This window comes from Miscanthus floridulus, chromosome 3, assembly GCF_019320115.1.
Source record: "Miscanthus floridulus cultivar M001 chromosome 3, ASM1932011v1, whole genome shotgun sequence".
In the NCBI taxonomy this organism is placed as follows: Eukaryota; Viridiplantae; Streptophyta; class Magnoliopsida; order Poales; family Poaceae; genus Miscanthus; species Miscanthus floridulus.
Window position 1 is genome coordinate 44,001,517 of NC_089582.1, and position 26,346 is coordinate 44,027,862.

General features: G+C 44.2%; 2 protein-coding genes and 1 pseudogene across 2 annotated transcripts; 1 reads left to right on the forward strand and 2 right to left on the reverse strand.

Moving 5' to 3' along the window:
- The first annotated feature begins 1,635 nt into the window (after positions 1–1,635).
- LOC136545598 (vesicle-associated membrane protein 724-like) lies at positions 1,636–4,456 on the forward strand. The gene is made up of 5 exons (XM_066537607.1): positions 1,636–2,141; positions 2,555–2,696; positions 2,782–2,902; positions 3,923–3,985; positions 4,073–4,456. The coding sequence occupies exons 1-5, from the start codon at positions 1,865–1,867 to the stop codon at positions 4,229–4,231; spliced, it is 762 nt and encodes a 253-aa protein (XP_066393704.1). The 5' UTR covers positions 1,636–1,864; the 3' UTR covers positions 4,232–4,456.
- A 538-nt stretch (positions 4,457–4,994) lies between these two features.
- On the reverse strand, positions 4,995–10,316 carry LOC136541615 (protein CIA1). The gene is made up of 10 exons (XM_066533592.1): positions 10,018–10,316; positions 9,753–9,897; positions 9,434–9,654; positions 9,168–9,232; positions 8,484–8,549; positions 8,319–8,396; positions 6,753–6,815; positions 6,132–6,201; positions 5,579–5,662; positions 4,995–5,378 (listed from the first exon to the last, which is right to left on the reverse strand). Exons 1-10 carry the CDS (start codon positions 10,198–10,200, stop codon positions 5,301–5,303), a joined length of 1,053 nt encoding a protein of 350 aa, XP_066389689.1. The 5' UTR covers positions 10,201–10,316; the 3' UTR covers positions 4,995–5,300.
- Positions 10,317–11,748: 1,432 nt separating this feature from the next.
- On the reverse strand, positions 11,749–17,640 carry LOC136541616 (probable LRR receptor-like serine/threonine-protein kinase At1g56140; annotated as a pseudogene).
- Between the last annotated feature and the right edge of the window lie 8,706 nt (positions 17,641–26,346).

Genomic DNA, 26,346 nt, shown 5'->3' on the forward strand with positions numbered 1-26,346 from the left:
TAGCTAGGGGTCGACCCTTACCTACGCGCTGATGTGCAACTCCGGGCAGCGGTGGGACAAGTCAAGACATAGTAGGATGGCCTCTCCATGACGGCGGGCACCCTACGGCGGCGGCAACCATGTTCTGGTGCGCCTTGGCATAAAAGAGGTGATAGAAATAGTGGGTGAGCATCAGCGACTCACCACGCACCTACCCGTGGTGGTGGCTTGCCTAGAGATGCCCCGAGCAATCATGGTCGCGTGCGCGCGGCAAGTGTGACGGCAGGCCATGGTGGCACGGCCACGTCAGCACCGCGAGGGTAGCCATAGGGGTGCGTCTTAGGTGCGCACATTGAGAAGGGGTGCAAGGCAGGTTGGGTGGTGTAGCCAATTTGGCTTGAGGTGGTGAGCTGGTAGCTGCCTACGGTGGTGGCAGGCTGGGTCTTAATGGCGCAGTGGCGGGGGCAAAACTCCAAAATTGGAGCTCGGCCAGGCGCCATTCAAGGTGGGGTGGGGATGATCGACTAGAGGACTTGACGGCGGCGCTAGATACACGACACCATGACCCAAGATGACTCCTCTCAACTATATTAACTCGCGTGGCTCAGTCAGCCATGGCGGGGAGAGCAGAGAGAGAATTGGAGCTCGATGTGACCGGCCTTGGCAGGATGCATCCATCACGATCCGGTCAACCCACACGTCGCTACTATGAACAACCCACGCATGCCACCGACCGACACTGCCTGCGGGGACAGTGGAGCAGCAGCGGCTGGCGGCCCGCAGCACAACGTGGCGAGTGACAGCGACACAGCGCGGCAGCGAGATAGGACGTCTGTGCGGTAGGGCGGCCAGGGCACCGGGTCGGCGGTGGCTGTAGCACTGCACGGCAAGGCCAGATGGCCAGTTGTGGCCGGCCAGGAGGGGGTAGTCGCGGCCGACCACGCATGGCAATGCGCGAGCGCGCGTCCGAGCCTAGCGACACCAAGGCTCCGTGCGATGGTGACCACGCACACTCGGCCAGGCAACCGAAGCAAGTGTCATGCACGAATTTTAAAGCATTCGAAACGTCTAAACCGTTGATCCAATCCTCAAACCACGTTTGATATACCTTAAAGGGTATATTATGCTACTAAAACAAGCCATAATACTACCCTACTACTTAACCCAATTTCTCTACAAAAATTGCTAAACATCACAGTGTCTAACCTTCCAAAAGTTCATGAAATTTTCTGAGTGCTAAACGGATTTCTATTTCTAGTTGCACTTTTAAGCTATTGAATATAGTACTTAACAACATTATCTCTCAACACCAAGTATTTCATTATCATATATAAATCTCACATTTCAAACTTTATTAAGGTGTCACGTACATGTTGTATAGTATTTTTGTTCAATAAAAATTAGTTTTAAACCCTAGGTGATATAACATGACTATTGAATCAACTTTCGTTTCTCTTTTTGTCGATCATTTCGAGTTACAGAAATTGATCTACACAATTTAACACATGGATTAACACATAAACATGATGCTCATGACATATTTTAGTAATGATTTACAATATAACACCGAGGATGTTATATATCTTATCCAGGCAAGCTCGACAAGCAAGATATATAACAACTTAATAATGATAAATATGTAACGAGCACCAGAAAAGCCGGCCGGACGCTGGCAACAGCACGCATACCTACTCCAAGCATTGACAGGCACGCAGGCGGCGCCGTTCGGCACTGCACACTCACGAGCTCGCGCTGGAGAGTGGATACTCTCCCCCGGCACCGAGAAACCACGAAATCGCCCGCCCCCACCTTCCCTCGGGTCCCTCCCGATCTTGCCAAGAATCCAAGATCCGCCTGCGATAGCTAGCGGTCCTGTCTTGATCCGATGGTATCACCGGCGCCGGGAGGGAAGGATGCAGGGGAGGGCGGCGGCAAGGCGGAGTGGCTGATCTACGCTTTCGTGGCGCGCGGCACCGCGGTGCTGGCGGAGTACACGGAGTTCACCGGCAACTTCCCCTCCATCGCCGCGCAGTGCCTGCAGCGGCTACCCGCCGGGTCGCCCTCCGCCAGCACCGGCCCTGACGGCCGCGGCGGCGCGCCGGTACGGTTCAGCTACGCCTGCGACGGACACACATTCAACTTCCTCCTGCATCGCGGCTACGGTGAGAAAGATGCCATCAATCGATGCCTTTTAAGCCTTTTGCTTTTGCATCAGTGATGCTCTAGTAGAGGTAGGAAGTGCTATGGGGGACCTGTGATTCTAATTTGTTGTGCCTTCTTAGTTGTGCATAAGTAAAGATAAGTAACTGAGCTCGGGATTCGTTGCAATTGGATTGCAAGATCACCCCCCGTAAAGGCATCACCAATCTTTATGGCAACAGACATACCAGACTGAAACTATAACAGATTAACAGCTCAACAGCAATGTGGATCCTGAACCTGAACTTACTGAACTATGCATTGTTGTGGATCTTGGAGATCTGGCTACAAGCCTACAACTTAAGTGCTATAGATCACATGATGATGATAATATGTATATTCATGGTGACACCTTTGCTCTTTGAACATTTTGTAGCCTATTGTGTAGTTGCGAAGGAATCCGTTCCAAAGAATGTCTCAGTGGCATTTCTTGAGAGGTTAAAAGATGACTTCATGAAGAGATACGGTGGTGGTAAAGCAGATACAGCTCTTGCAAAAAGTCTAAATAAAGAATATGGGTATGTCTTAATAAGTGCTGCAGAGAATGCATAGAATGTTTTATTCTTTTTTTTCTTCTGAAAATTGAGCTTTTCACCAATGCAGACCAGTTATAAAGAAGCACATTCAGTATGTTCTTGATCATTCAGAGGAACTAGATAAAATGTTAAAAGTGCAAGCCCAAGTTTCAGAAGTTAAAAATATCATGTTAGACAACATAGAAAAGGTATGTCATAGCTCATTTTGTACGAGAGCATATGCTGATGTGTTGTTATTGGTTGATGTGTATAGGAGCACCTGAAGCAACATCGAACAGGGCCAGGATTCCATGATTAGTGTGTGCTATCATTTGGTTGATGATATAGGTGCCACTGCCACATAGACCAAGTGATTGATAAAGCTCATGGACGGAAATTGGTTTTCATTGCTGCAAAAAAAGCAGTATTGTAGTGTCACATTAATAGAGATAACTTATTAATCGCATACATAACAATGAAAGTAAATATTGTTCATATAAGGATTTGTTTTTTGGCGATGAATATAAGGAATTTAGGTTAGGTGTACAGTTTATCATTGTTTTCTCAATTTTTTTATTAGCTACCCAGATGTTAGTTGATTTCCTGCCTGTTCGCTGGTTGGTTTCTGAGCTGGTTTGGGCTGACTGGTGCTGGTTTGTTGTGAGAGGAAAACACTGTTGGCTGACTGGTTTGGCCTGACTGAAACCAACAAGCGAATAGACTGTTCATCTTCAATAAAAGTAGTTGACGTTAGTAGGTAACTGAATTACATTTCTCCTCAGATTTAATTTGAGTGTGCACGCCTGATTCCCAACTTCCCATGAGTTGTTTTATGTTTACTTGATTTTCAATTGATAATATAAAGTTTAATGCTAGAAGCATAATAAGATTAGTAGATTACACAACAGTATGATGGTTATCATGCTTGCTTTACATTAGACATGGCGTGCAAACATCAGTAAATTATTAATAATTGAGATCATTGTCCTTGAAAGAAATGACTATGTTTGTGCAAGTTGAGTGCGCTGCATGAGAATCATCAACTTGTTCTTATGACTGCTATGGACGTTGTAAACTTGTAATAATCATAGAAACAATGTTTTTTCTGTAAGTGTTACCATAGTTCTACTTATTTGTTGAATTCCACCATCACTTAAGCATTCATTTAGCTGTTAGCTTGAATTGGCAATCCCTTATAATTTCGTCATTTCTGCCCCTTGTATTTTTAGACTTTGGGCCGTGGAGAAAAGTTGAGTGAACTCCATGACAAGACTTCTGATCTACATAGTCAGGTACATGATCCCTTATCAATGTACCAGTTCTGTGCTTCTCTCCCTTCCCCTTCTATAATGGACCTGCATCACATGTATGTAATTCAGGCCCAGGAGTTCAAGAAACAGGGGGTGAAGATCCGTAGGAAGACATGGCTACAGAATATGAAAATTAAGTTGGTGATTCTTGGAATCCTTTTGCTCCTTGTAATCGTAGTCTGGGTATCTGTTTGTCAAGGCTTTGACTGCACCAAGCATGAAACATAGTAAGAGCGGTACAGCACTACTATAGTGCTAGCTTTGGAGTTGCGATGGATGTGAATTTGTGCTGGTGAAGTCAGGTGTACCTACATATGCTTTGGCTCTCTAGTTTCATTCCATCGGACAATTGTTACGGTACAAATGTAAATCTGAGTTGGTCTTATTGCACGCCTGAGGTGTACTCGCAATGTAAGACTAGCTTGATATGAAGTAATAATAGCATGATTCCTTGTGTAGTTGTGTACTAGCTGAATTCGCTAGAATCTAGCATAAAATGCATATCCACCACTCGTTTTTTGCTCACCCTGTTTACATATAGGGCGAACTTACAAGAGTTAATGTTCATTCTGTGGTACTGCAGTTGATTAGGGCTATCTCGCTGGTACTCCTGGGTTAAAAACCATGTGACAAACAGAAATAGAAGCGTACTTTTTTTCCTGAGTGGAGTGCACCTGTTTTCTTAAGTGACAGTACAACACTGCTGTAGTTCTGATCTTTTTTAAAGCGACATCGATTGCCTAAATTTGTTTGATTTGATCTGCCACCAGATTGTCAAAAATAAGGGTCGTCACGAGTGCGCTGCCTGGCATATAAATGGGTAGCAAGTATTAAAGTATAAACAAACTTTGATAAACCGAGTCACATTTGCCATTATCGATCACCGTCGCCAACCTTTCCTTTGCCTAGGAGGGCCAGGCATCTGAATGTTTGATCAGTCTGTCTCTAACCAGCGTCAGTACAGAAAAAACATCCAGATACGCAGGCAGGAAACTGCAAATATGTATTCACCACTCATCATTGTACATGAATGGTGTCTGATGATTTATATAAGTAAAAAAATGGTTGGATCACATGTTTGGTTGTCCCTCATAATGTATACACGATCAATACCATGTCTAGCGAGGACGGCACTGTTCATAATTTGCATGGTAAATCTGGTAAAAGACCATCACAAACACCCTCTTGATATACAAGAATGGACTACAGTGAGCAGAGCTCAGTAAAACAGAAATCCCAAGGTGATGCCTAATCTGCTCTATAATCTCTTGGTACACTACAGTAAATTGAACAAAACTCAATCCAGTACATTCCCTCTCAATTCCCACAATTTCACCATGCCATCGTCGCTTGCGGATGCCAATAACCTTGGGTCCTAGAAATTTATATGAGAAAATAAGTATCTCTATCCAAAACTAAGGTCAGAATATTATGGACAGCAAAAGAGAAACGCACAAGGTAGATGGTACTCTTCATTGCATCAGCTAAACAAATGAAGACTATTTTGTTCCTAATTCTCAGACAATATCAGCCAGCTAAACAGAGACTATTTTGTGGTGAATTCTCAGAAGTTACCTGAGGACACCATCGCACACAGTTTATGTCCATGACATGTGCCTTCTCTTTCTTTAATATTAATCTGTATGAGGGCCTCTCAACCTGCACGACCGAGATTGCATTCAATACTTTGTGCAAAACACAAAACATTATATTCTCTTTTTATCCTTTTTTTTCTAAAATAATTTCACAGCCACATGAGTGAAAGCTTTACAAGCTGCTATCAGCTTTTGCAAACGAAAAATGCCATTACAGTACTCCAAAATAATAATCAAACATTTTTGGGGGAAAATAAGAGCCATACATCATTGCCGGTTGATACAAACCAGCTATATCACTAGTTTGATTGCTAAATTTTGATTATGTGAGCTTTCCAAAGGTTATGTGTGCTTTCCAAAATTGAAAACACTAAACAGCTCTCGCCCCTTTATTGAAAGGAAAGGTTGAATACTAAATTTTGATTAGAACATTGTACTTCATAATTATAACAAATATATAAATTGAACAAGGCCAGCTAAACACACCATATAAGGACTGGAATCATGAAAACATAAATGTTTGGACAACATACCATGGTACCCTTCTCCTCAGTAAAAATGCAGATTGTATCATCGCCCCCACAACTAGCTATAATATCCTCGCTGTCATGTACAAGGAACAAGGAATTGCCAAAGCAGAATATAAGAGACAGTTCCACCACCAAAATTAGCAAACAAATAACTAGATGCAATTGTCACAAAATGAGAAGTAAACTATCTGTTAGATGGCTCCACCAAGCAACAGAAGCTGTGGACTTAAAAGTTTGGTCACATAAGAACCTTATAACAATACGGTGATGATACTTTGAAGCTATAAACATAGATGGTCTGGTTCAGGCAGAAATCTTTCAACAGCACAGCAATTCAGGCAAAAGTGATATAAGCTGCTTTTGTTGGATTTTGGCCATTATCTAATAAAAATATAGATATGTGAAATAACAAAGTACATCAACAAAAATACAATGGGGGCACAATTTGTAGAACAGTGGCAATTCTCACAACTAGAAGCCAGAGCTAATATGAGAGAATTCATATAGATGAACTCAGTTGAGAGACTGTTCTTGCGTCTTATCTTAAATGACAAACTTGCCTAAGAATTTCATTTTGGGGGGGGGGGGGGGGGGGGGGGGGGGTGTGCTGAGAATTCAACTGACCTTGACCAATGGGCTGAAAAAATAGTTCGCCCATGATATCCTGTGAGAGTAGAAAGGTGTTGCCTGAAAAATCAAATAACAACTATTCTGTTTAGGAGGTGCAGTGAAGAAGGCTGAAGGACAACAGAGTTTTCACATCTATCTTTACAGAGGTCACTTAATAGTAATTAATTGTCAAGATTACCTAAAAGATACTATACACTATCAAGAGAACTACAACAGTTAATACTTAAGTCAATCCATAGTCATTAAGTGTAGCATAGTAGGAACTATTTCTCAGCTTGTCAACTTCAGCCAATTTGAAAGGACCATACAAGAGAAACACTTCTCTGTAAAGAGAAGCTACATCCTAGTTAGTTCTGCATTTGCAAGAGGACAAGATAAATAGAAAATGCAAAGTTTTGATGCACAAAAGTAGCATTAATAGATGGAAAAAGGACATTAATATATTTGATACATAGTGGTATAGTAGATGTTCAACGACTGGTGATGGACTTGTAACTACCATGGTTATCAAGGCGGTAAGGCGAGGCATGGCGAGTGACTACCGCCTTACGCTTAAGCAAGTAAGGCGTAAGGCAAGGCGACGCCTTACCAACTAAAGGAAAATTTAAAACAGCAGCTCAGAGCAGTATAAAGGGGGTACCCAGTGCAGAGAGCTCCCGCTCTGTGCAGGGTCTGGGGAAGGGTGTCAGTGGCAAGCCTTACCCTCGCTTGTGCAATGCGAGGAGACCGCGACTCGAACCAGGGACCTTCCAGTCACAGGCGGTAAGACTCTACCGCTTGCACCAGGCCCACCCTTCTCAGAGCAGTATATAGATGATAACGAAAAAAGGGAAGGAAAAAAAGAAAAAGGAGTAAGAAGTGGTCTGGCCCAGCCCACATGCACCAAGCAGCCCATGTGCCCCTCACCCTCGTAGCCCTAGCGTGTCTTCATCTCTCTCCTGCGCCGCGCCGCCACCGCAACTCTTGACTTCCGCCTCCGCCCACCTCTCTCTCTTCCCTCCCGTTCTGCCTCCGCCTCTCTCTCTCTCTCTCTCTCTCTCTCTAGAGGAAGAGGAACAGAGGAGGTGGGACGCTGCAGGCCAGCGCCGATTGGGGGAAGACCGAAGACGGCCGCGGCCCGAAGACGGCCGCTCCTTGCCGTGGCCCGCACAGGCGACCACACGGCTCGACGGCGGTCGGTCTGCAACTTCTCCCGTCGGCGCGGGCGAGCTGCAGCTTCTGGTTCCCCTCCCGCTCCCCCGTTCACTGCTGTGGAATCTCCCACACGCCCGCTCTCTTCCTCCCGTTCTCCTGCTCACTGGTGTGCGCGCCCGCTCTCTTCCTCCCGCTCTCCCGCTCACTGGTGTGGAATCTAAGGCAAGTCGTCTGCTGTGGCGTTGTGTGTGCAGCGCCTTGGCGCTTAAGCGTCGCCTTGATAACATTGGTAACTACAACAAGTTCCTTTACAGCCTAAGCTTCTGGACACAGCTTTGCTATTCCTGGGTTACCAAATACATAAAAGTCTTGAAGGATGTCATTTATGCAGAGAACACAATCCTTAAAAGAAAACTAACTTCTTACCAAGATTCCTGACCTTCGCCAGTTTTTGGTTGAGACAAATCAGCGCTGGTATCCCATATCTTTAACGTTTGGTCATCACTGAATAACAGATGTATGACATTAGTAACTACTCTAGGGAAAACCCCAGCAAAAGAGAAACATTAATGAAAGAACAGTCAAACAAACCTGCATGTGACCATCCTATCACCTTGAAAGTTAAAGGATAATGCCCATACTGTTGATGAATGACCACTGGAATTAAGAAAAATGTGACCTATCAAACAACGCAATAATGCAAGTGGTAAAACACTGAAACTAGAACCAAAATTTTGCGTTCTGTTATAAGTCAGAGAACATTAATTCAGTACCCAACTGTAATGAACAATGAATAGAATCATAAAATTATGTAATCCTTATCTATTTAATATTTAGTAAGAAGGGTGGCACAAAATTGATCTCAATAAGGAACCATATCGAAAACAATCCTAAGTTAACTGCAAAATCACACAAACAAATTGTTAATCTCATATGCTTCACATGGAATCCATGATGATGACTCAGCAAAGTGAGAACCTAGGTTAGGGGGGAGCAGGTGAAATAACTGGTGGAGACACTTATTCAAAAAATGCAGGACTGACCAAAATAGTGAAGGTGGTTTTCATACTTTCATAGGCAACAGTTTTAGTCTAAATCATAGAATCAACAACAATGCACTGCATAAGAAATAAAATGGGACAAAATCCATGCATCATATCTTTCCATATCATAGATAAAAAGAACCAGAGAACCGGGAATATAGTAGTTTGGATGTGAAGTCACGATGTAATAAACAAGGCAAGAAGAAAGGCAATAGATAAAAGAGCACTTTACCAGTTATTGGCTTCAGTTAACGTCTGCACACAGTGCCACTCGTCGTCTCCGTCATCAGCCCAGACCTGCATCATACAAGCTGCCATATGAACCAATTTAATAGCAGCAGAATTAAGAGGCTCCACCTTTCTTTTTCCTGCCACTAAGTAATAGCGTCCCAAAATAGCAAAGCAACAAGGCCATGAAAGAATTTGAACACAATACATCGGATAAGCGAATGCAATTGCACAATGGATGCATCTGTTCAGAGTTGGGCACGGTCATACCCTGATGGAATTATCGTAGCTGACAGAGACCAAAATGTCGAGGATCGGGTGCCACTGCACCATCTTGACGTCCTGCGTGTGGCCCGTCAACACCGAGGCACACTCGAACTCGTTCCCTGGCAGCACCTCCCATATCCACACCGTCTTGTCCCGGCTGCATGTGGCGAGCAGCGACCCGGACGGGCTCCACGACACGCTCTTCACCTCGTTCTCGTGCCCCTGCACGCCCAGAGCACAAGAGTCAACATCCATCCACAGTGAGGGAACCAACTCGTGGCGGTACCGATCCTGATTCTTGTCAAGCTTAGCAAACTCAACTCCAGCGTGGCGACGCACTCAAAGTCGCCGCCCTTGTACTCCCACACCGCCGTGGTGGCGTCGAAGCTCGCGGTGGCCAGCAGCTTCCCGTTGGGGGACCAGGCGCAGGACCTCACCGTGCGGTTGTGCGTGTCTTCCAGCACATCCTGCCCGAACCAAGCCGACGGACGAAATTAAGCTATGGCACGCATCAAACAAAACCCGTGGCTCTAAACCAAACGGGACCGGGTTCGGGGGCGAGAGGAGAGGAGGGTGGCGTTAGTTACCGAGCACTGCCAGGCGCCGTCGGGGGCGCGCTTCCAGATCCGGACGGTCTTGTCGCCGCTGCAGGAGGCGAGGACGGGGCCGGAGCCGGGGCCCGGGGCGGGGTTCCAGGCGAGCGCCCACACGCGGTCGGCGTGGCCCGTCAGGCGGTGGGCCTCGCGCAGCTCCGCCGCACCGCCGTCCATGGCCGGGCCTCCGGCGATCAGCGGCGCGCCTAGGGTTTTGGGGATCGGCTGGGTCGGGCTACGTCGTACGGTCACTCGGAGGAGCGGGGGCGGAGGGGAGGGGCAGGTGAGGTCAAACCGTCAGTAAAAAGCTGGGAGGCGGCGAGGCCTGGTGTGGGGCCGAGGGGAAGTGTGACGCCACTAGGCCTGTGGGGTACACGTACACGACATTTTTCCCGAAAATAAAACGTCAGTAAAAGTTCTCTCTTTTTTTACTGGAATCGTGGCTCCTCGTTTACGATAAGACACCGTCAAGGCGTCAACTAGGGCATATTTGTACATATGGCTAGTTCCTAGTTAAAGTTAAAAATTAATTTATATTAGTTATGCTTGACTATATTCTAAAAAAATATGGTTAACTAACTAGTTAACTAACAACTACTTCAGTTGAGAATCTAGCTAAAAAAATTGTCTATATATTAGTCTTCCGGTTTGGATGCACAAAAGCTAATTTTGACTAATTTTAAGCTAACTAGCAATTGACTCTGGTTCTAAACATGCCCTTGGCTCTCAGACCGAGACCCAAACCTGAAGAACAAGTGGCGGCAGGGATTGGAGGGTTGCAGTGGCAGGAACGCCGGTGCTGGCACCGGTAGCCAGGGATGGAGCAATAGCGTCGGTGATAGCCCGAGGTCATGGTACCAGAAAGGAGACAATACTCTATTTTTTGAGATATCCGTTTGCTCATTATTTAGTCACTCACTCCTTTGTTTTTCTAATTTGCTAAGTTGGTCTTTTCTTCTATTGATAAATTGATGTATACTATATTTTTGGGTGCAAATACTGTTTATGACCCTTTTATAACATAGGAATTTCATAGGAATCATAAAAATTTCACAATAATCAATTTATTTTTCACATGAATGAAAAACAAGAAATAAGAAAAAAAAATCCTTAATTCCAAAGGGGACTTGGTCTTACTCTTCTTTTATGAGAGTTTCATCTTCATCTATACTAATTAAGCACTCTTTTTTTTTGTTTCAAATTGTAAGTCGTTCTAGCTTTTCTAAGTATCTAGCCAGAATGACTTACGATTTGAAATAAAAGGAGCACTTGTCATTGCTCTCATTATATAATTCTGTATATAAATATAGCACGTGGTTGTGAGATTTTGTTTTATTATTTATTGTTTATAGTTTGTCTTTTCTTCTCGTCCCACCTATATTTTTTGGCTGGATCCACAACTGATCTAGGGAATTGATTATTGATTCAATAATAATTCCTTCTGATATCGTACCGTTTATATTTGCATTATCATTTCTAAACCAAAAATAACCTAATTTACATCCATGAAACTAAACCTCGTACAACTAGCAAACCACACACATTGACTATGTGTAATCATTAATTCCAACATGACAACCCAAAATAGGGTCATTTTCTTTACGACAGTCATGTTCACTTTTCTTATAATCCATCTTTTTTAGCTTGTTTTTTTTTGCCAGAATAATGTCACAACAAATTAGCCGGAACAATATTTTCGGCTTGTTTTTTCAGCTAAGCGAACGGGGGCGTCTACTTACATTATCTGGATATATATACAAGACGCCATACTTTTTCGACCTGACGAAATCCAGAGCGACATGTTTGCTGCGACGGCTCGCATAGCACTAACATTTACTCGTAAGTCGTAATTACAAATAGCTTTCGAAACATTCACTCCAAACCGATCACTTTTAGCAGCGTGCGATCATCCTTGACTCCTTGTTTTCACCTTCGCTCGTGACTTGCTCCGGTGATCGTGGGTGACTGGGTGAACGGGTCGGTCTCTCTCTGCCTGCTCAACTCAGGGGTGGAAGTGGAAGTAGACCCCCAGTAGCTGCTCGTGGTGTAGCTACTTTTCCCACCCCTGAACTGCCAGTCAGTGACGTAGCTTGGCTTTGCCACCTCGTCAGCCACCTCAGTTTTCCCGGTAAGCATTGCCACGACCCTTGACATCGGCGGTCGCATCCCTGCGTGCAGAGGAGCGCGACATGGATGACTCTCAAAGCTTCCTCGGAGTTGAATTCATTGAGTCTCAGGTCCATGATTCCTAGTGGTTGCTTCCCATCATACAAGCTCCAGGCCTATAAATGAACAGAAGCACAGCATGCTTCAGTAAGCAGAAGCTCCTGGACAAGAATGGATTGACGATGAATTCTGGTGATGCTGGATGAAAAGACTGTAGAATAGCTTATTATTACCCACTCCAAAAGATATATTTTGCTTTCCTCGAGGGAGTTGTCAATGTTCGGCCGACCAGAGACAGCCTCCAGGGCGACCACCCCGAATGCGAAAACGTCGGCCTTTTCAGTCAGATGGCCTCTCATGGCATACTCAGGAGCTAGATAACCACTTGAGCAATGGTCAGGCAAGTTAAAATTAGCTTGGTTGTTGGAAGGTACTGCCATATATAAATCTATAAGAAGAGTAATTGCGAAAGGTTCTTACAATGTGCTGGCAATTTTTGTCGTGTTGACATGGGACATGTTCTCTTCATAGAGCTTGGCAAGTCCAAAGTCGGAGACCTTGGGGGTGAGATCGGTGTCAAGTAGGACATTGCTGGCTTTTATATCCCTATGCACAATGCGGATGTTGGACTCCTCATGAAGATAAGCTAGGCCTCTTGCAACGCCTAAAATGATCTCAAAGCGTGTTGACCAGTCTAGTTTCAAGCTACCATCTCCTGTGGATGCAGAAATAAGACCTTGAAATTTAGATGCTGACAGAATTTATTGGGGACGAAATGAAGCCAATTTCGTTTAGCCAAAAAAAAAGAGAGAGAAAAATAAAAGCACAAGTGTTCTCACCAAGGAGAGCTCGATCTAGGCTTCCATTTTCAAGGTATTCATAAACCAACAAATGCGTGTTACTGTCAATGTAGCACCCATGCAGTTTGATAAGGTTCCTATGTTGGACAGCTGAAATTGTAGAAACCTCTGCTACGAACTGTCTTTTCCCATGAAGAGATGATTTAGAAAGTTGTTTAACAGCTATCACTCTTCCATCAATTAGCGTACCCTGCCAAAATAAATTCATAGTAACTGTAAAATCTACATATGTATATTTTGACCATTCACCAACATGGTCACCAGGAGATTCTGAGGTTAGATGCATCTAAGATACACTACCAAATAAGATAAATACTCAGTTGTAGTTTCACAAGGTCAAATTAAATTGGGAAAGACAGGTGAGGAACCTTATAGACTGGCCCATATCCGCCTTCTCCAACAATGTTTTGAGGGTTGAAATTGTCAGTAGCTAACTTCAGTTCAGTGAAACTCAAGACATCAGGCTGCCCAATCAGGTCATAAAGTTCTGCAAATTTTTGAAGGGTGCACATGCATGAGTAAATATTTCATCATAGAATTTTGATGTATAAGTTATATACTGCACACACTAGTAGGTATATCCGATACCTTGTTGCTGTCGTGCCAGCCTTTTTCTCCTTTTTTTGAACATAAATATTCCAAATAAGGCTGCTAATACTAAAACTGACACGCCAATCACTATTCCAGAAATTGCACCAATGTTGCTTTTCTTTTCCGGTACACCATTACGCACAGTTGGAGTAAAATTTGGAAATGCTAAGGTTTCAGGGTTGCTTATCTGAGAGAAGCCAATGCGATGTAATTCTTCTTTATGTTACTTAATTAATGATGGATAGTGCTTACTTGGAGTGACACTCAATGCTGAGATCATTGGGCCATAGTAACCTTGTATAGGAATGCAACAAGTGCCCTTGCCAGCCCAAAAGAGATGGATCTCAAGGAAGTTTTTGGATACAGTTGCCGAGTAGTTCTTGCTAACTGCAGTAAAAGATTTCCCACCAGCCGTCTTCCTTATATCGAAGTTCTTTTCTCTCAGAGAACCCTTTTGCAATGAAAATAATTAGTCCTTTCACATAAAAAATGTTCCATTAATTAATTATATGTACCATGCACACCTGGACATATATGTCAAAGACTCTCCTTCCGAGTCTTTGCCAAGTCTGTGTGTCCGGATAACCAGCTTCCGCGAACTGAAGCACAACAGTGTAATTTCCATTCTCAAGTCCAAGACCGTAGTATCTCAGAGATGATGCTGACATCCTTGCAGTTTGGTACAGTTCTGAAACCACTGCATTCTGAAACTGCTGGTTCGAGCTATATATTATGTCACTATCGTTTGGGGCCTGGTTGAATTTTCCAACATTGCTGACACCCCATCTTGTTTCACTGGTAACATAATACGATGCTGCCCCAAGGTCTGCATGATCTACATCGTACACAGTATTATCTGACCCTGTCATAGACCTATTACTGCTGCAGTCTACCGCAAAGGAGGAATCTGCATTTAAGATCCACACAATTACTATAACCTTTAACCAAAACCCATGACATCCTGTTATCCTCTATGGTTGATGGAGAGTGAAAAAAATGCATTGTGGAGAGCCAAGGAAACAAGGAGTGTCTTGATGGAGGAAGTTTAGTCCTGGAGGTAGAATACTGTGCACATAGATAATGAATTTGAAATTGTAAGTTGTTAGAAAAAATTTGATAAAATTCAACCCTTGCAAAACTGTAAGTAGATGTCTACCTGTTGTTGGTGCTGTCAAGGACGAAGTTGTTTGCCACCAAATTCCTTGTTCGAAACAAAAATCTGATTATATCCAACCCTAGGTGGTAGGAAACACAAGTTTCAGAAAAAAATAACTTACAGATGCAAATCATTCTCAGTAGCCCAAGAAGGAAAGTTTCCAGTGAGCTGGTTGTATGAAAAATCTCTGCATATTAAATAGTCAAAAGTTACTACAAATGAAATGAATATACATTATTGAATTAATTGAATAATTTATGCCAGACTCCTATGCTGAATTGGTTGACATACAAATTTTTTAATGAAGTGCTTTTTGCATCTGGCAAGCTTCCTGTCAGTCTATTATTCCCAAGAAACCTGAATTATCAAAAAAAAGAAACCTGAATTAGGTACAGTAAATGATGATACAACATGAACATCCGTTTAGGTTGTGTTTGTACAGTGCAAATAATTAGACGAGAATTCCTTACAGGAATTCAAGTTTGTCCAGAGTAAGAATGGATTGAGGAACTTGGCCTGTGATATTATTAAAACTCAAGTCCCTGTGCCGTACGACAGCAACGTTACTAGAGGCACTGCACGTTAAATTTCATAAAAGAAAACCAATAACATCTTAAATTAGTAATATGGCCCATAATGAGAAACTTACAGCAAGATTAAATTTGTCAGCTTAGAAATATCAACTGTTCCAAGGTTACCAGATACCTTGCAGTTCCTCAATATCCTATAAGAAAGATATTCAAAATCTCAATAACTTGCCACTTTGTTAACACATAAAACTGCAAGGTCTAAGGTTAAAGGTGTCACGCACAGGGTACTCAAGGATGTCAGATTACTGATAAAGGCCAATGAAGAGCTCCCATTTACAATATCACCGACCATTCTGCCCATTGTATTTAGGATATCAGTTATCATGACAAGCTTGACCTAAACTATCACAGGAATTGTCTCTAAAGTAAGAAATACTTACAGGTTTGTCAACCTGGTTAGATTAGACAAACTTGCTGGAATCGGGTCCTCAAAAGAATTTCCTTGGAATCCCCTATAAGTTCATGATTTCAGAAAGAAAGTAATACCATACCACATCATTTTAATATAGGAAAAAACAAGCTCCATATATCCATATGCTGTGCGGATCAGTTTAATGGCATGGTTATGCGTCCTATTTTAAATGGAAGACATGCAGAAAAGCTCTGCTGGACAATTTCCAGTGTTGTCTCCTGAATTGAACAGAATCTACATAATGTATTAACAATTTAATAAATATAATCTTACAGATCTCCCAAATTAGTCAAACTCCCAAAATAATCAGGTATTTTCCCTGTGAAATCATTGTCAGATGCTCGCCTGAAAGCACAACAAAATACTATCACTGAACATATGGAAGCAGAATGAACATAACAGTTGTGCCTCTGTTATTGACCATACAGAGTTCTCAACTTCTTAAGCTTTGAGAATGTCGAAGGGAATGGCCCGTTAAACCCACTACTATCAGTGTACCTGTCAGGGAAACATTGCTGCAATTATCATGTTCAACAATGGAGATTTTGCCAGCTTCAAACTTTAGCTCTTTTATTCTAGATGTAGTGTTAACTAGAAAGGAGGCTTCTTACAGTTGCTCAAGGTTGGACAGGTTGCCTAATTCTTCAGGAATTCCACCACTAAAATTGTCCAAACTGATGCCTCTGAAACATAAGAAAATAGTTCAGAAGTGAGAAATTTATTTGCATGTCATGCTACTGGCAGATAAAGGGGCACAGTTTCCCTGATGAGTCTTTTGATCCACAATATTCTCCATTTGGATCCCACTTGAACATACGAAGCACCATTAGAAATAGGAAACTACACTGATGCTTTTAATATATATAAGTTACTTTCTTGTTGAGAAATTATGCGTACAGTTTGTGCCATATTATTATATTCCTTCAGTCTATCATTAACCTATATTTGAAAATTGAGTAGCTATGCAAGAAGAGATCTCTTACAGCAAGTTGAGATTCATGGGATTCCCAAGTTCCTTTGGAAGCGGTCCAGAGAGTGGGTTGAATCTCAGGCTCCTTTAATTTTTTGTATTAAAAAATGAAAGATTGTTCAGAAAAAGCACTAACTGATGGAGATAACATAAAAGTATAATGTGAAGTATAACTCTTACAAGTGTTGCATAGCAGAAAATTGCCCAATAAATGATGGAATGGGACCGGTCAAGTAATTTTGATCCAGGTTCCTGAAATGACAGCAAGAAACGTCTAGCGCATTAACAGTAAAGAACATGGGTTTCCACTTACGTTTGCTGCAAAATCATTATACAGTTTAGCAGCTGTTCACCACCAAGACAGAAGATAGCAGTTAGACAACATACAAGTAAGATAGGTAGGTGAGGTTCTGCAGTTCTGAAGGTATCTGGCCAACAACGTTCAATGCGTATACCCTCCTACATAAAATAAACAAGAAGCCTTTGTAAACCATTTTCGTGACGACATGGCCTCTTGGTCCCGGCGCCGAGCACCTATCGTGCATCATCTAAAACAAGATAAGATCGGGCAAACGTACAGCTTGGTGATGTGGCAGATGGTGTTGCTGTTGAAAGAGCAGTCGCACTTGATCCCCGGGTTGAAGTAGTAGTTGCCGTCGATCTCGGTGCTGCTGTCGACAGCGGCGCCTGCAGGGCTCGCCGCTGATGTTCCACGCCGGCGACCGCCTCGCCTTCTGGCCCCACCTCCCCAGGATCGTGTTCAGAGCCGCCACTGCACACGCGCGTGTAATCCGGCCCGCGTTATAACGTGCAAGCTAAAGCTAACCCCCCGATTCTCTGAACCTTGAAACCGTAGCAAAGGAGGTAGTTTTTTGAACCTTCGACTGGATCAGTTCTTGGTGTTCGCTGAGTCTGAAACCGAGGTGCTTAATGAATGCATGAGCACACAAGCACCAGCCACACCAGCACACCTCTGCTGTAACCACGCCTCCCCATCTCTCTCTCTCTCTCCCTCACAAGAGAAACAGTGTCTTGGCAGCTAAGTGACGGAGTGTTCATGTATAACTCTTTTAACACCTAGCACGCCGCTAGGGCGTGCCGAACTTTTCTCTTTCTTAATTCTTAATGCAAAGACATGCAAACTTTTTGCATAATCGAGAAAATAAAGTGTAAGAAAGTACATTGTATACTCTATTATTAAATAAATAATTGTGTTTGTCCATAAAACCTCAAAACGAATGTTTTTTTTTGGAACACCTCAAAACAATATATTAACCCGTTCTATGCGTACTCAAAAAATTCTATAAGGTTAGGCTGCCCTTTAATTTTAAAACTTTTGAAAGAGGTGAGTGTGCGCGCTCACTCTAGATATACATGCACTATTCCTATATAAATATCTGTGACAGATTGGCCCCGCTGATATTAAAGAGGTGAGTTTGATGACGACTTCGGTGATGGATCAATCATATCAATTGAACAGATACGTTGAATTGTGCATTATCAACCTTCTGGCAGAGTAGTTAATGTAGCCTTCCAACTTGCATCAGAAGCTCAATTTCGTCGTCCCTCACCTTTGAAACTGACCAATCTGCGTCCCTCGACTCCCGTTTGATGCATCAATCTAGACCCATAGTTCCTAATCCTAATAATTGACTGGACTCAGCGAGATCCAATCTATGATGAATTATGTGGTTTTCGTTAAGAATAGAAACAGACACCCACATTCAGTCTAAAAGACGACTTAACTTGGGTGGTTGTGTACATGACCATACCTTTCACCCAACCAGTTAAGTTAGGCTCACTTCCTACATGACTTAGTATGGTAGTTTGCTCGACGGGATTATCAACGTTGAGATGATGTCATGGGGTTTGAAAGAAGATCAATTAAAGCTAAGACGGTTGATGCAAAGGAGTGTGAAATGAGCTGTGCCCGATAATGAAGGATATAACCTAGTTTTTTGACTTGTCTGCTCATGGTTAGTTTCATTAAGTATTTAAGTGGAAGCCTACATGGAAGCAAGATTGTATAATTAAAACCAACCAAAATACTAGTTTTGCGACCCCTCTAACTTTTGAAAACATCCGGTTGGCGACGTAGGCCCGCGCAAGCGGCACCACCGCCCGGCATCTAGGGCATAGGCCTTCTTGCTGGCGCCGTAAATTTGGGTTGATATGTGTCCAATATAACAACTTAGCTTGCAGTACACTAGAGATAGTTTGAGCTTCCATGTAAATCCTTAGAGGGCGCCTGAAGGCATGTTGTATCGAACTTGTTGATCGGAGATCTGAGGCTGTTCTAATCAATTTCAGTACGTAATACATAGACATGGTACATTGTCATCCCAACTGTCTGATCCTTTTGCTTGATGAGTTACGGTTTTCCACGGTTAACGATCCCAAACTGTTCGGTCCTCTTGCATATTAACTTCACGTTTCCTCACTGTGATGATATGGTGCATTGATGTTTGATCCTGTAAACGATGTCCTATCTATCTGGCTACCCACATGATTGTTCGTCTTGATGATCGGCTTTAACAATTCAGTCGGAGTTTAGTCCTCTCGACCCGTTTAATCAGACTGGTGAAGAACAGAGCCACCACCGTGAACTCACACTGCTATCCAAACCTTGAAGTGAACTTTCTCCTTTTTTTTCTTGCCTCTTTTAGGTTGCTCGGATTCATTATAGATGCCAAGAATAATGTTGAGTCAAAAGCTCTGTTTCAGGTATATTCAGATTTTAGGCAGTTTTAAGTTCAACAAAAGAATCTAGGCAGTTTCACAGGTGGAAACATAAAAAATACTCCGTATTTCTGCAGTGTTCTTTAACATATCTTCAACAACCATGTTTCACCTAGGATGCAGAGTCCCTCCAAATATGATCGACTTTGAATCATGTTTCAGAGCTCATACATGTTCTAGAAAACAGAAGGGTTACAGTCAACAGAAACGTGATGTTCCATTTGATTCAACATAGATCTGGGTTCAATAGATCTATGCTGATATACAGTTTTTTTTATCACTCAGCCTATTCACTGGTTAGTTTCTGGGCTGATAAGCCCGACTGGTGCTGACTTGTTATAAGAAAAAAATACTGTACCATGGCTAATAAGTTCTGACTGAAACCAATAAGCGAACAGACTGACTAAGGATAAGGATTAGGATACTAGAAAACAGTAGGATTAGGATTCTAGAAAACAGTAGTAGTAGTTTGTTACTGGTGGTAGCAACAGCAGCAATAAGAGCATGTTTGATACATGACTATTTGTTTGTTACTAGTTGGGTTAAAAATTAGCCAATGCCTTGTTTGAATATTATCGGATCCACCTCAATTTATATGCGTTGAGGGTGGATTGGAGTGGAATTTAGTTTTAAATTTCACTCCAATTCACTCCAACAATGGTGGATTGAAGTCAATCTGACTACATCCAAACAAGGCCCAAATTAATTATTTTTTTCTCGAATACGCAAAAGATTTACGTATTATTGTATTAAGTAGAAGAGTTTAAACAAGCGTACAACGCGCTTCTATCGAGTGCCGAAGGAGATCGACCTAACACAGCCGTAGCTGGACCATCCTAGCAAAAGACCTCTTATTTCGATATTACATAAAAGAAAATAACCAATACCGACGCAGCAGTGCGACCTAGGAGGTGGCCTTGCGTCTTCGTGGTTGCCTGGACGAGCCCTTGCCAACGGCCGGGAAGAACGTGTCCAGCGCCTCGGCGTTGGACGCAGTCAGGTTGCCGTCGAAGAGCTTGTCAAAGGCCTTCACCTCCGACGTGGATAGCGCTGATGGACCCCCATACGCTGCGTGATCAGCACTTCACCTCGCTTGGAAGCAGGTACTCGGGAGAGGCTCTGAGTCGCCAACTGCCTGCTCCGCCACGGCAGCACCGACTTAGCAGGAGGCTACTTGGGAGGCTCACAAATCAGTGGAGAGTCCCTCTTACGCGTCACTTTGTTGATGAAGCAGTCGATGTGCCATTTGGCGAAGTCGTTGTTGTCCACAGTTTGGTGGGTATCCACCGGCTGTGAACTGGGAGGGCCAGCATCCAGCATGAGATGGACTGGTCCGAAGCTTGACGGGTACATGTGTGTCTTCGACGAGTCCACTGCCCACTGAATAGGGTGCGGGGGTGGTGTCCGCAACTCATAGGAGAACGCCGCTGGGTCCTCATCCTCTAGCTAGGGGGCCACCACTGCTGGGGCGTCATCCTGTAGCTGGGGGCGCCGAAGGTGACAGCAGACGCTCAAGAAAAGGCCACGCAACGATCCGACCGCCGACGAGCGAGGCTACGAACTCGTCTAACATCGGGTCCTCCGTGATGTCGCGATCATGTGAGGCGTCCAAGTCCAGCGTCGTCATCAACAGGTTAGGCTCGAGATGCCCGTCTCGTTGGTCAGCTCACCGTGCCAAGGAACTAGTTAAAGACTTGTTTAAAAAAATTAACTCACCTATTAGCCCGCTGTTTGATGCACTAGAGCTAATTTAGACTAATTTTTAGCTACCTAGGTAGGAATTAGCCCTCGGTTTATATACGTGGTTCAATGGCTGGGTTGCCGGATTGATCTTATTCATCGGAGATTATATCTAGTCTGTTCTATTCAGTTTCGCTAATGCATGCCTTTCAATTTTATATGGAAGATGTTTTGGCACATTATTCTACAGTTGCGATCCCAACTGCTACATATGTTAATCTCTTGTAGTCTTCTATGATGAAGTTCTGCTACGAACGACGACGTGTTAGCTATTAAAGTATATTAGCTAAGCCCCATGTTTGTTCACGATCGATTTTGAGTTTTCTGTCATCTTTGTTGATGATCAATTTTGAGTTTTCTGTCGGCGCGTCGAGACACCTCAGGCCTATTATAGGCAGGCAGACGCCTAGTTCATCACCAGAGTGGTGAAGGCAGAGCCGCGCCCAGTAGTCACCCGCACCTCCAACAGAAGTCTACGAACGCGTCGACGAACAGCCTGTTCGGTTGGCTGGTTCGTTTCATTGCTGGTTTGTGAAGAAGTACCGCTGACTGGTTTATGTGAGAGAAAAATACTATTTCAGCTAGAAATTTACGATCGTTTACGATAAGCCACGATCAAACGATCAGGCTGGAAGATGACCAACTGTACATGGTTTGCATGCTCGTGCGGCCTGCGACTGTGCACGCATAGTAGCAACACCATGCCGTAGTGAAAAGCCGCTTTTGCGTCCAGCAGCCATCAAATGCCGCGGCGTGGATCGGAGTCCAACACAAATCGGATTATCCTATTTCATTTGTCTAACGAAATCCAACGCAAGTGGATGCAAAGCTAATGGATGTTCATATTGTCCAACTAAATCCAAATCCAATGGAGTCCAGGTGTCAAAGTTCCCAAGTAGATCTTGAATCCATTACCAGGTCTATCCACAACTGTGTAACTGCGTTTCTCTGAGGGCCTTTTGTAGGGCACCGGCGGCTCCGGCTCTGGCTGTGCTCCGCGAACAGTGAGATGAAAAAGTAGGAGTGAAAAACGGCTCCACGTGAACAGTGCAGATACAGTGATATTTCAGCGGAGCCGGCCCGGCCAAAGAGGGCCTGATTCTCTCCACGGTGCACGTGCATATCTGACGAGTCGTGGACAATATCACCGCAGCACGCCCTTGACACGGCCCACGAGCTAAATTCTTGGCTTCTTATTATCCAGCCCACGGTCGTTGTTTCGAATTTTGTTTTTCTGCAGCGACATATTAGAGTTGGGCTGTGTCGTTGCAGCGGCGCAACCAATTCCTGATTTGGCCGCGTGGCTTGGGGGCGTCCCTAGCTGCCGATCTGGGTGACGTGCAGCCGTCCGCCCCTCTCCTCCAAAAATAATAATTCCCTCCCGCACTTGCTTTATTAATTCGGCCAAAATCAATTGTATTCAGGCAAACCAAGCAACAGCCTTGCTGATGTCAGCACATCCCAGACTTTTTAAGGTAAAAAAAGCCATATCTCCTAAACCAAGTATCCAAATTAAAATCCGATTACACCATCGTGTTACTTGCAATAAACTCTTCAAAACAAGACCCCACATAAATGTATTTCGATAAAAAATTTTTACGAATATTTATCTCATGATGAACCTGTATTTAAAGATAATCATCAAACATCACATTAACACTACACGAACATCAAAAAAATAGCATAGAACATCATATGTATACTACGTGAACATCACATATATAATTAAATGTAAAAAATAAAAATAATGAAGTAATTAATTATAATCAAATAAAAAGAAGAAAAAATTCTACCGAACATCACAAATACATAGTAGAACATTACATTAACACTACACGAACATCGCTAGATATAGCATAAAACATCATATGTATACTACTTGACCATCACAAATATCATGAAAATGTAAAATAAAAATAATGAACTTAGTGAAGTAATTAATTAGAGTAAAATAAAAAAGAAGAAAAATGCTATCGAACATCATAAAATATATCTAGAACATCAATGTATGCTTACTAAACATCATAGAATACATCGTAGAACATTACATTTCTACTCACGGACATAAAAAAAACATGATAGAACATTACATTATATCACGTGTGTCTATAATATAAAAAATAGTGAAACATAAAATTACACATAGAAAAAAAGAAAAATAAATGAATGAGAGGAAATAAAATGAAAAGGAAAACATACAATAAAAAAGGAAATATACAAAGGAAACAAAAATAATAATAAAAGAGCACCGAAAAAGAAAAGGAAAAAGAAAGAAAAGGGAAAAAGAAATAGAAGAAAAGAAAAGAAAAATAAAAAAATAATAAAAGATGACAAGAATAAAGAACACAACAAAAAATAAAAGAGAAAAAAAATTAAAAAGAAATAGTAGAAAGAAAGAAAAAGGAAGAAGAAAAAAGAAATAGAAAAAAAACACGCGTACCCGGAAGACGTATACACAGACTTAATAGAAAAGAAATAGAAAAAAAACAAACATACCTGGAACTTCCACGGGAAGACAGCAACCTGGGCCAAGCGTGGGCCGAAACTCTGCTCAATACCGCGTCGGCTGGGGGGGGGGGGGGGGGGGGGGGGGGTCGCTGCTGTCCGACTGGGGGCTGGGGGGGGGGGGGGGTCGGCGCGACGCTGCTGTCCGACTAGTCGGCGGCGAAGCGTTCCGGTGGCTTGGACCTTGGAGTACAATTTTCTCTTCTCTTCTCTTTAATTAAAAAAAAAGAGAATGGTACATATAGGAACATATTGTGTCGGGTTCATAAATCCAGAATCCCTCATGGACCGGCTTCCCAACAAAGGCTCGGCCCAACGAAAGACGTTGCGAGCAACGCGCAACTCATGGGCCGGCCCAAATACCTAGATGACAGGCCAGAAGGATGATCCAATCTCCGACCGGAAGGCCTGGCCAAGGAGGAACGACGCCCGCTTCCGACTTCGGCCCGCCTCTCCGACCGGAGCGTTCGCTTCGGTCTCCAGCCTACCTCCGGACGGCCTCTCCAACCAGAAGATCTGGCCAAAGCACTACTTCCGACTCTGACCCATGTCTCCGACTAGGGATGCACCAAACCCCTGCTCACTGCTCTTCTCCATCTGGCGCATTCAGAGCCGACTGGGACTAACCGATCAGGGATGCCCGCTCGGTAAGGACCAGGGAACGAACAGAGAAAGTAAGACAAGGCGCATAAGTCAAAACCACAATACCAGGGATCGTACCCTGTGCACCTGCCAGGCAGTACCCTGTGACCCTCCTGGAACGACAGGACTCAAGCAGTATTGTAGGCGTCGATATTTTCCCCTACAGTGTTGTGGGCGCCATTAATTTCCATACCAGACAAATACAGTAAGGCTCCTCCCACCTGCCTTTGGACATCAACAGTATTGTCGGCACCGGCTTTTACCGTACCAGGCGAACATGGTAAAACCTCTTACGTGCCTCTAGGTATCAACAGTGTGTCAGGCGCCGACGTCTGCCATACCCGAAGAAGACAACACAACCTCCTACGTGCATCTGACATTCAACAGTATTGTGGATGCCTACCATCATCCTATACCCGTCGACGTGGGCAACAAGGCTTAGTAGCATACGTACTCTCTCCCTCTCACTTGTAAGGCAATCCCCTTCATCTATAAAAGGGGATGTGCTCTCTCCCAAAAAAGGCAGATTCATTTAGATCGATCAAGTTCACTTAGCACATAGCGGAGCTCCCGTCACTCTCGGCCCCTCTGACCAGAGTCCGATCGGACCTCTCGTACCCCTCATCTTTCTCCTTCTCGTTTGTAACCCCACTGTAAACTTCGAGCACATGGGCTCAGGAATAAAGTCACCGACTGACTCAAACTGGACGTAGGGCACGTTGCTTGAACCAGTATAAACCCTGTGTCATTGAGTGCTAGGCCACCTCCGATCACAACGTACGGCAAAACTATAAATATTTACGTGTTGGTCACTTTCTGCATCGATAGTTGGCGCCGTCCGTGGGGAAGACGTTGTACGTTCAATACTTTTTAGTCATCGGATGGCCCACTTTTCCACCACCTTCGCCATGGCGGGCTCAAGCGATACGACTCGCTACAGCTCACTGGAGTTTCCCACACTCCCACCTATTGGGATGTAGGTTTCACCCATCTTCGAGCCATCCTAGGCCTTCCCCTTCGGAAGCCTGGACTTCATCACCGATCGGCTCGGCGTACTACACCTACGCGAGGAGGCACTTGTTCCGGCGCCCGTCGAAGGGGCGCCCTCCATTGGCTCCAGGACGCACGACGACTTCAACGACGAGGCACCTACGCTTTATTCCGAGCAAACTCTCTGCTCAAACCCCGCTATGAGTAATGTATATATTGTTATTTACTCTCTATTTACTATCTCCCGCCGATTATCCAGAGGGACTGTATTGTCCGCACTACAAACACCGTACGACCAGTTCCCCTACGGCCTTGCGTCCCCCGTGGACGTGTGCTCTTGGGGTTTTTGAGGGATGCTGGCGCCGCCCCCCTCACATCCAAATTCGTGGGAATGGCGAGCTACGCTCCCACCACCTTCCATGAACTCCTGGATGATGAGGTCGAGAGTGATGGCTCCAGCATCGGCGACATAACACCTAGCCACCATCCATCTCGGGAGTGCGCTATGGCAGACGCTCCGGGACAGACACCGGTGGTTGCGGAGTCTGCACAAACTCACACCCCTCCGGACCCACGTGCGGGGGCCCTCACGCTCGCACAAAGGCATGCCGAGGAGCTACGACAATGGTGGTAGAACCAGCCGCCGCCTATGCTGGCGCGCTCGGTGCAGCACGTTGCGCCCCATGCGCATGACTCGGTGGGCGGTGCCCGGGGTCGTGCCCGCTAGGTCCAGCGTGACATCATGAATGAGGGGAATGACCCCCCATAGTTTGCTCGGGCTAGCCAGAACATCGCCGCTGTGGTAATGCTTCTACGCGGCGTTCCCGAGCCTGTCGACCCCTAGGAGCAGACGGTCTACCGGAACCTCTGGGCGCTGGTAGAAGCCACCACCGTTCAACAGGCGAAAAGCTCCACGTCGCAACTCCAACACGTGCCCTCTCTCCCCACTGGGGGAGTGGGGA

Excerpts from the sequence above, each read along its gene's own strand:
- LOC136545598 (XM_066537607.1), top strand. The coding sequence starts at position 1,865 with ATGGTATCACCGGCGCCGGGAGGGAAGGATGCAGGGGAGGGCGGCGGC. Across the intron at positions 2,142-2,554 it reads CCTCCTGCATCGCGGCTACG|CCTATTGTGTAGTTGCGAAG; the intron begins GTGAGAAAGATG and ends AACATTTTGTAG. Across the intron at positions 2,903-3,922 it reads TGTTAGACAACATAGAAAAG|ACTTTGGGCCGTGGAGAAAA; the intron begins GTATGTCATAGC and ends TTGTATTTTTAG.
- LOC136541615 (XM_066533592.1), bottom strand. The coding sequence starts at position 10,200 with ATGGACGGCGGTGCGGCGGAGCTGCGCGAGGCCCACCGCCTGACGGGC. Across the intron at positions 8,550-9,167 it reads TTAACTGAAGCCAATAACTG|TGGTCATTCATCAACAGTAT; the intron begins GTAAAGTGCTCT and ends TCTTAATTCCAG. Across the intron at positions 5,663-6,131 it reads CTGAGGAGAAGGGTACCATG|GTTGAGAGGCCCTCATACAG; the intron begins GTATGTTGTCCA and ends TCGGTCGTGCAG.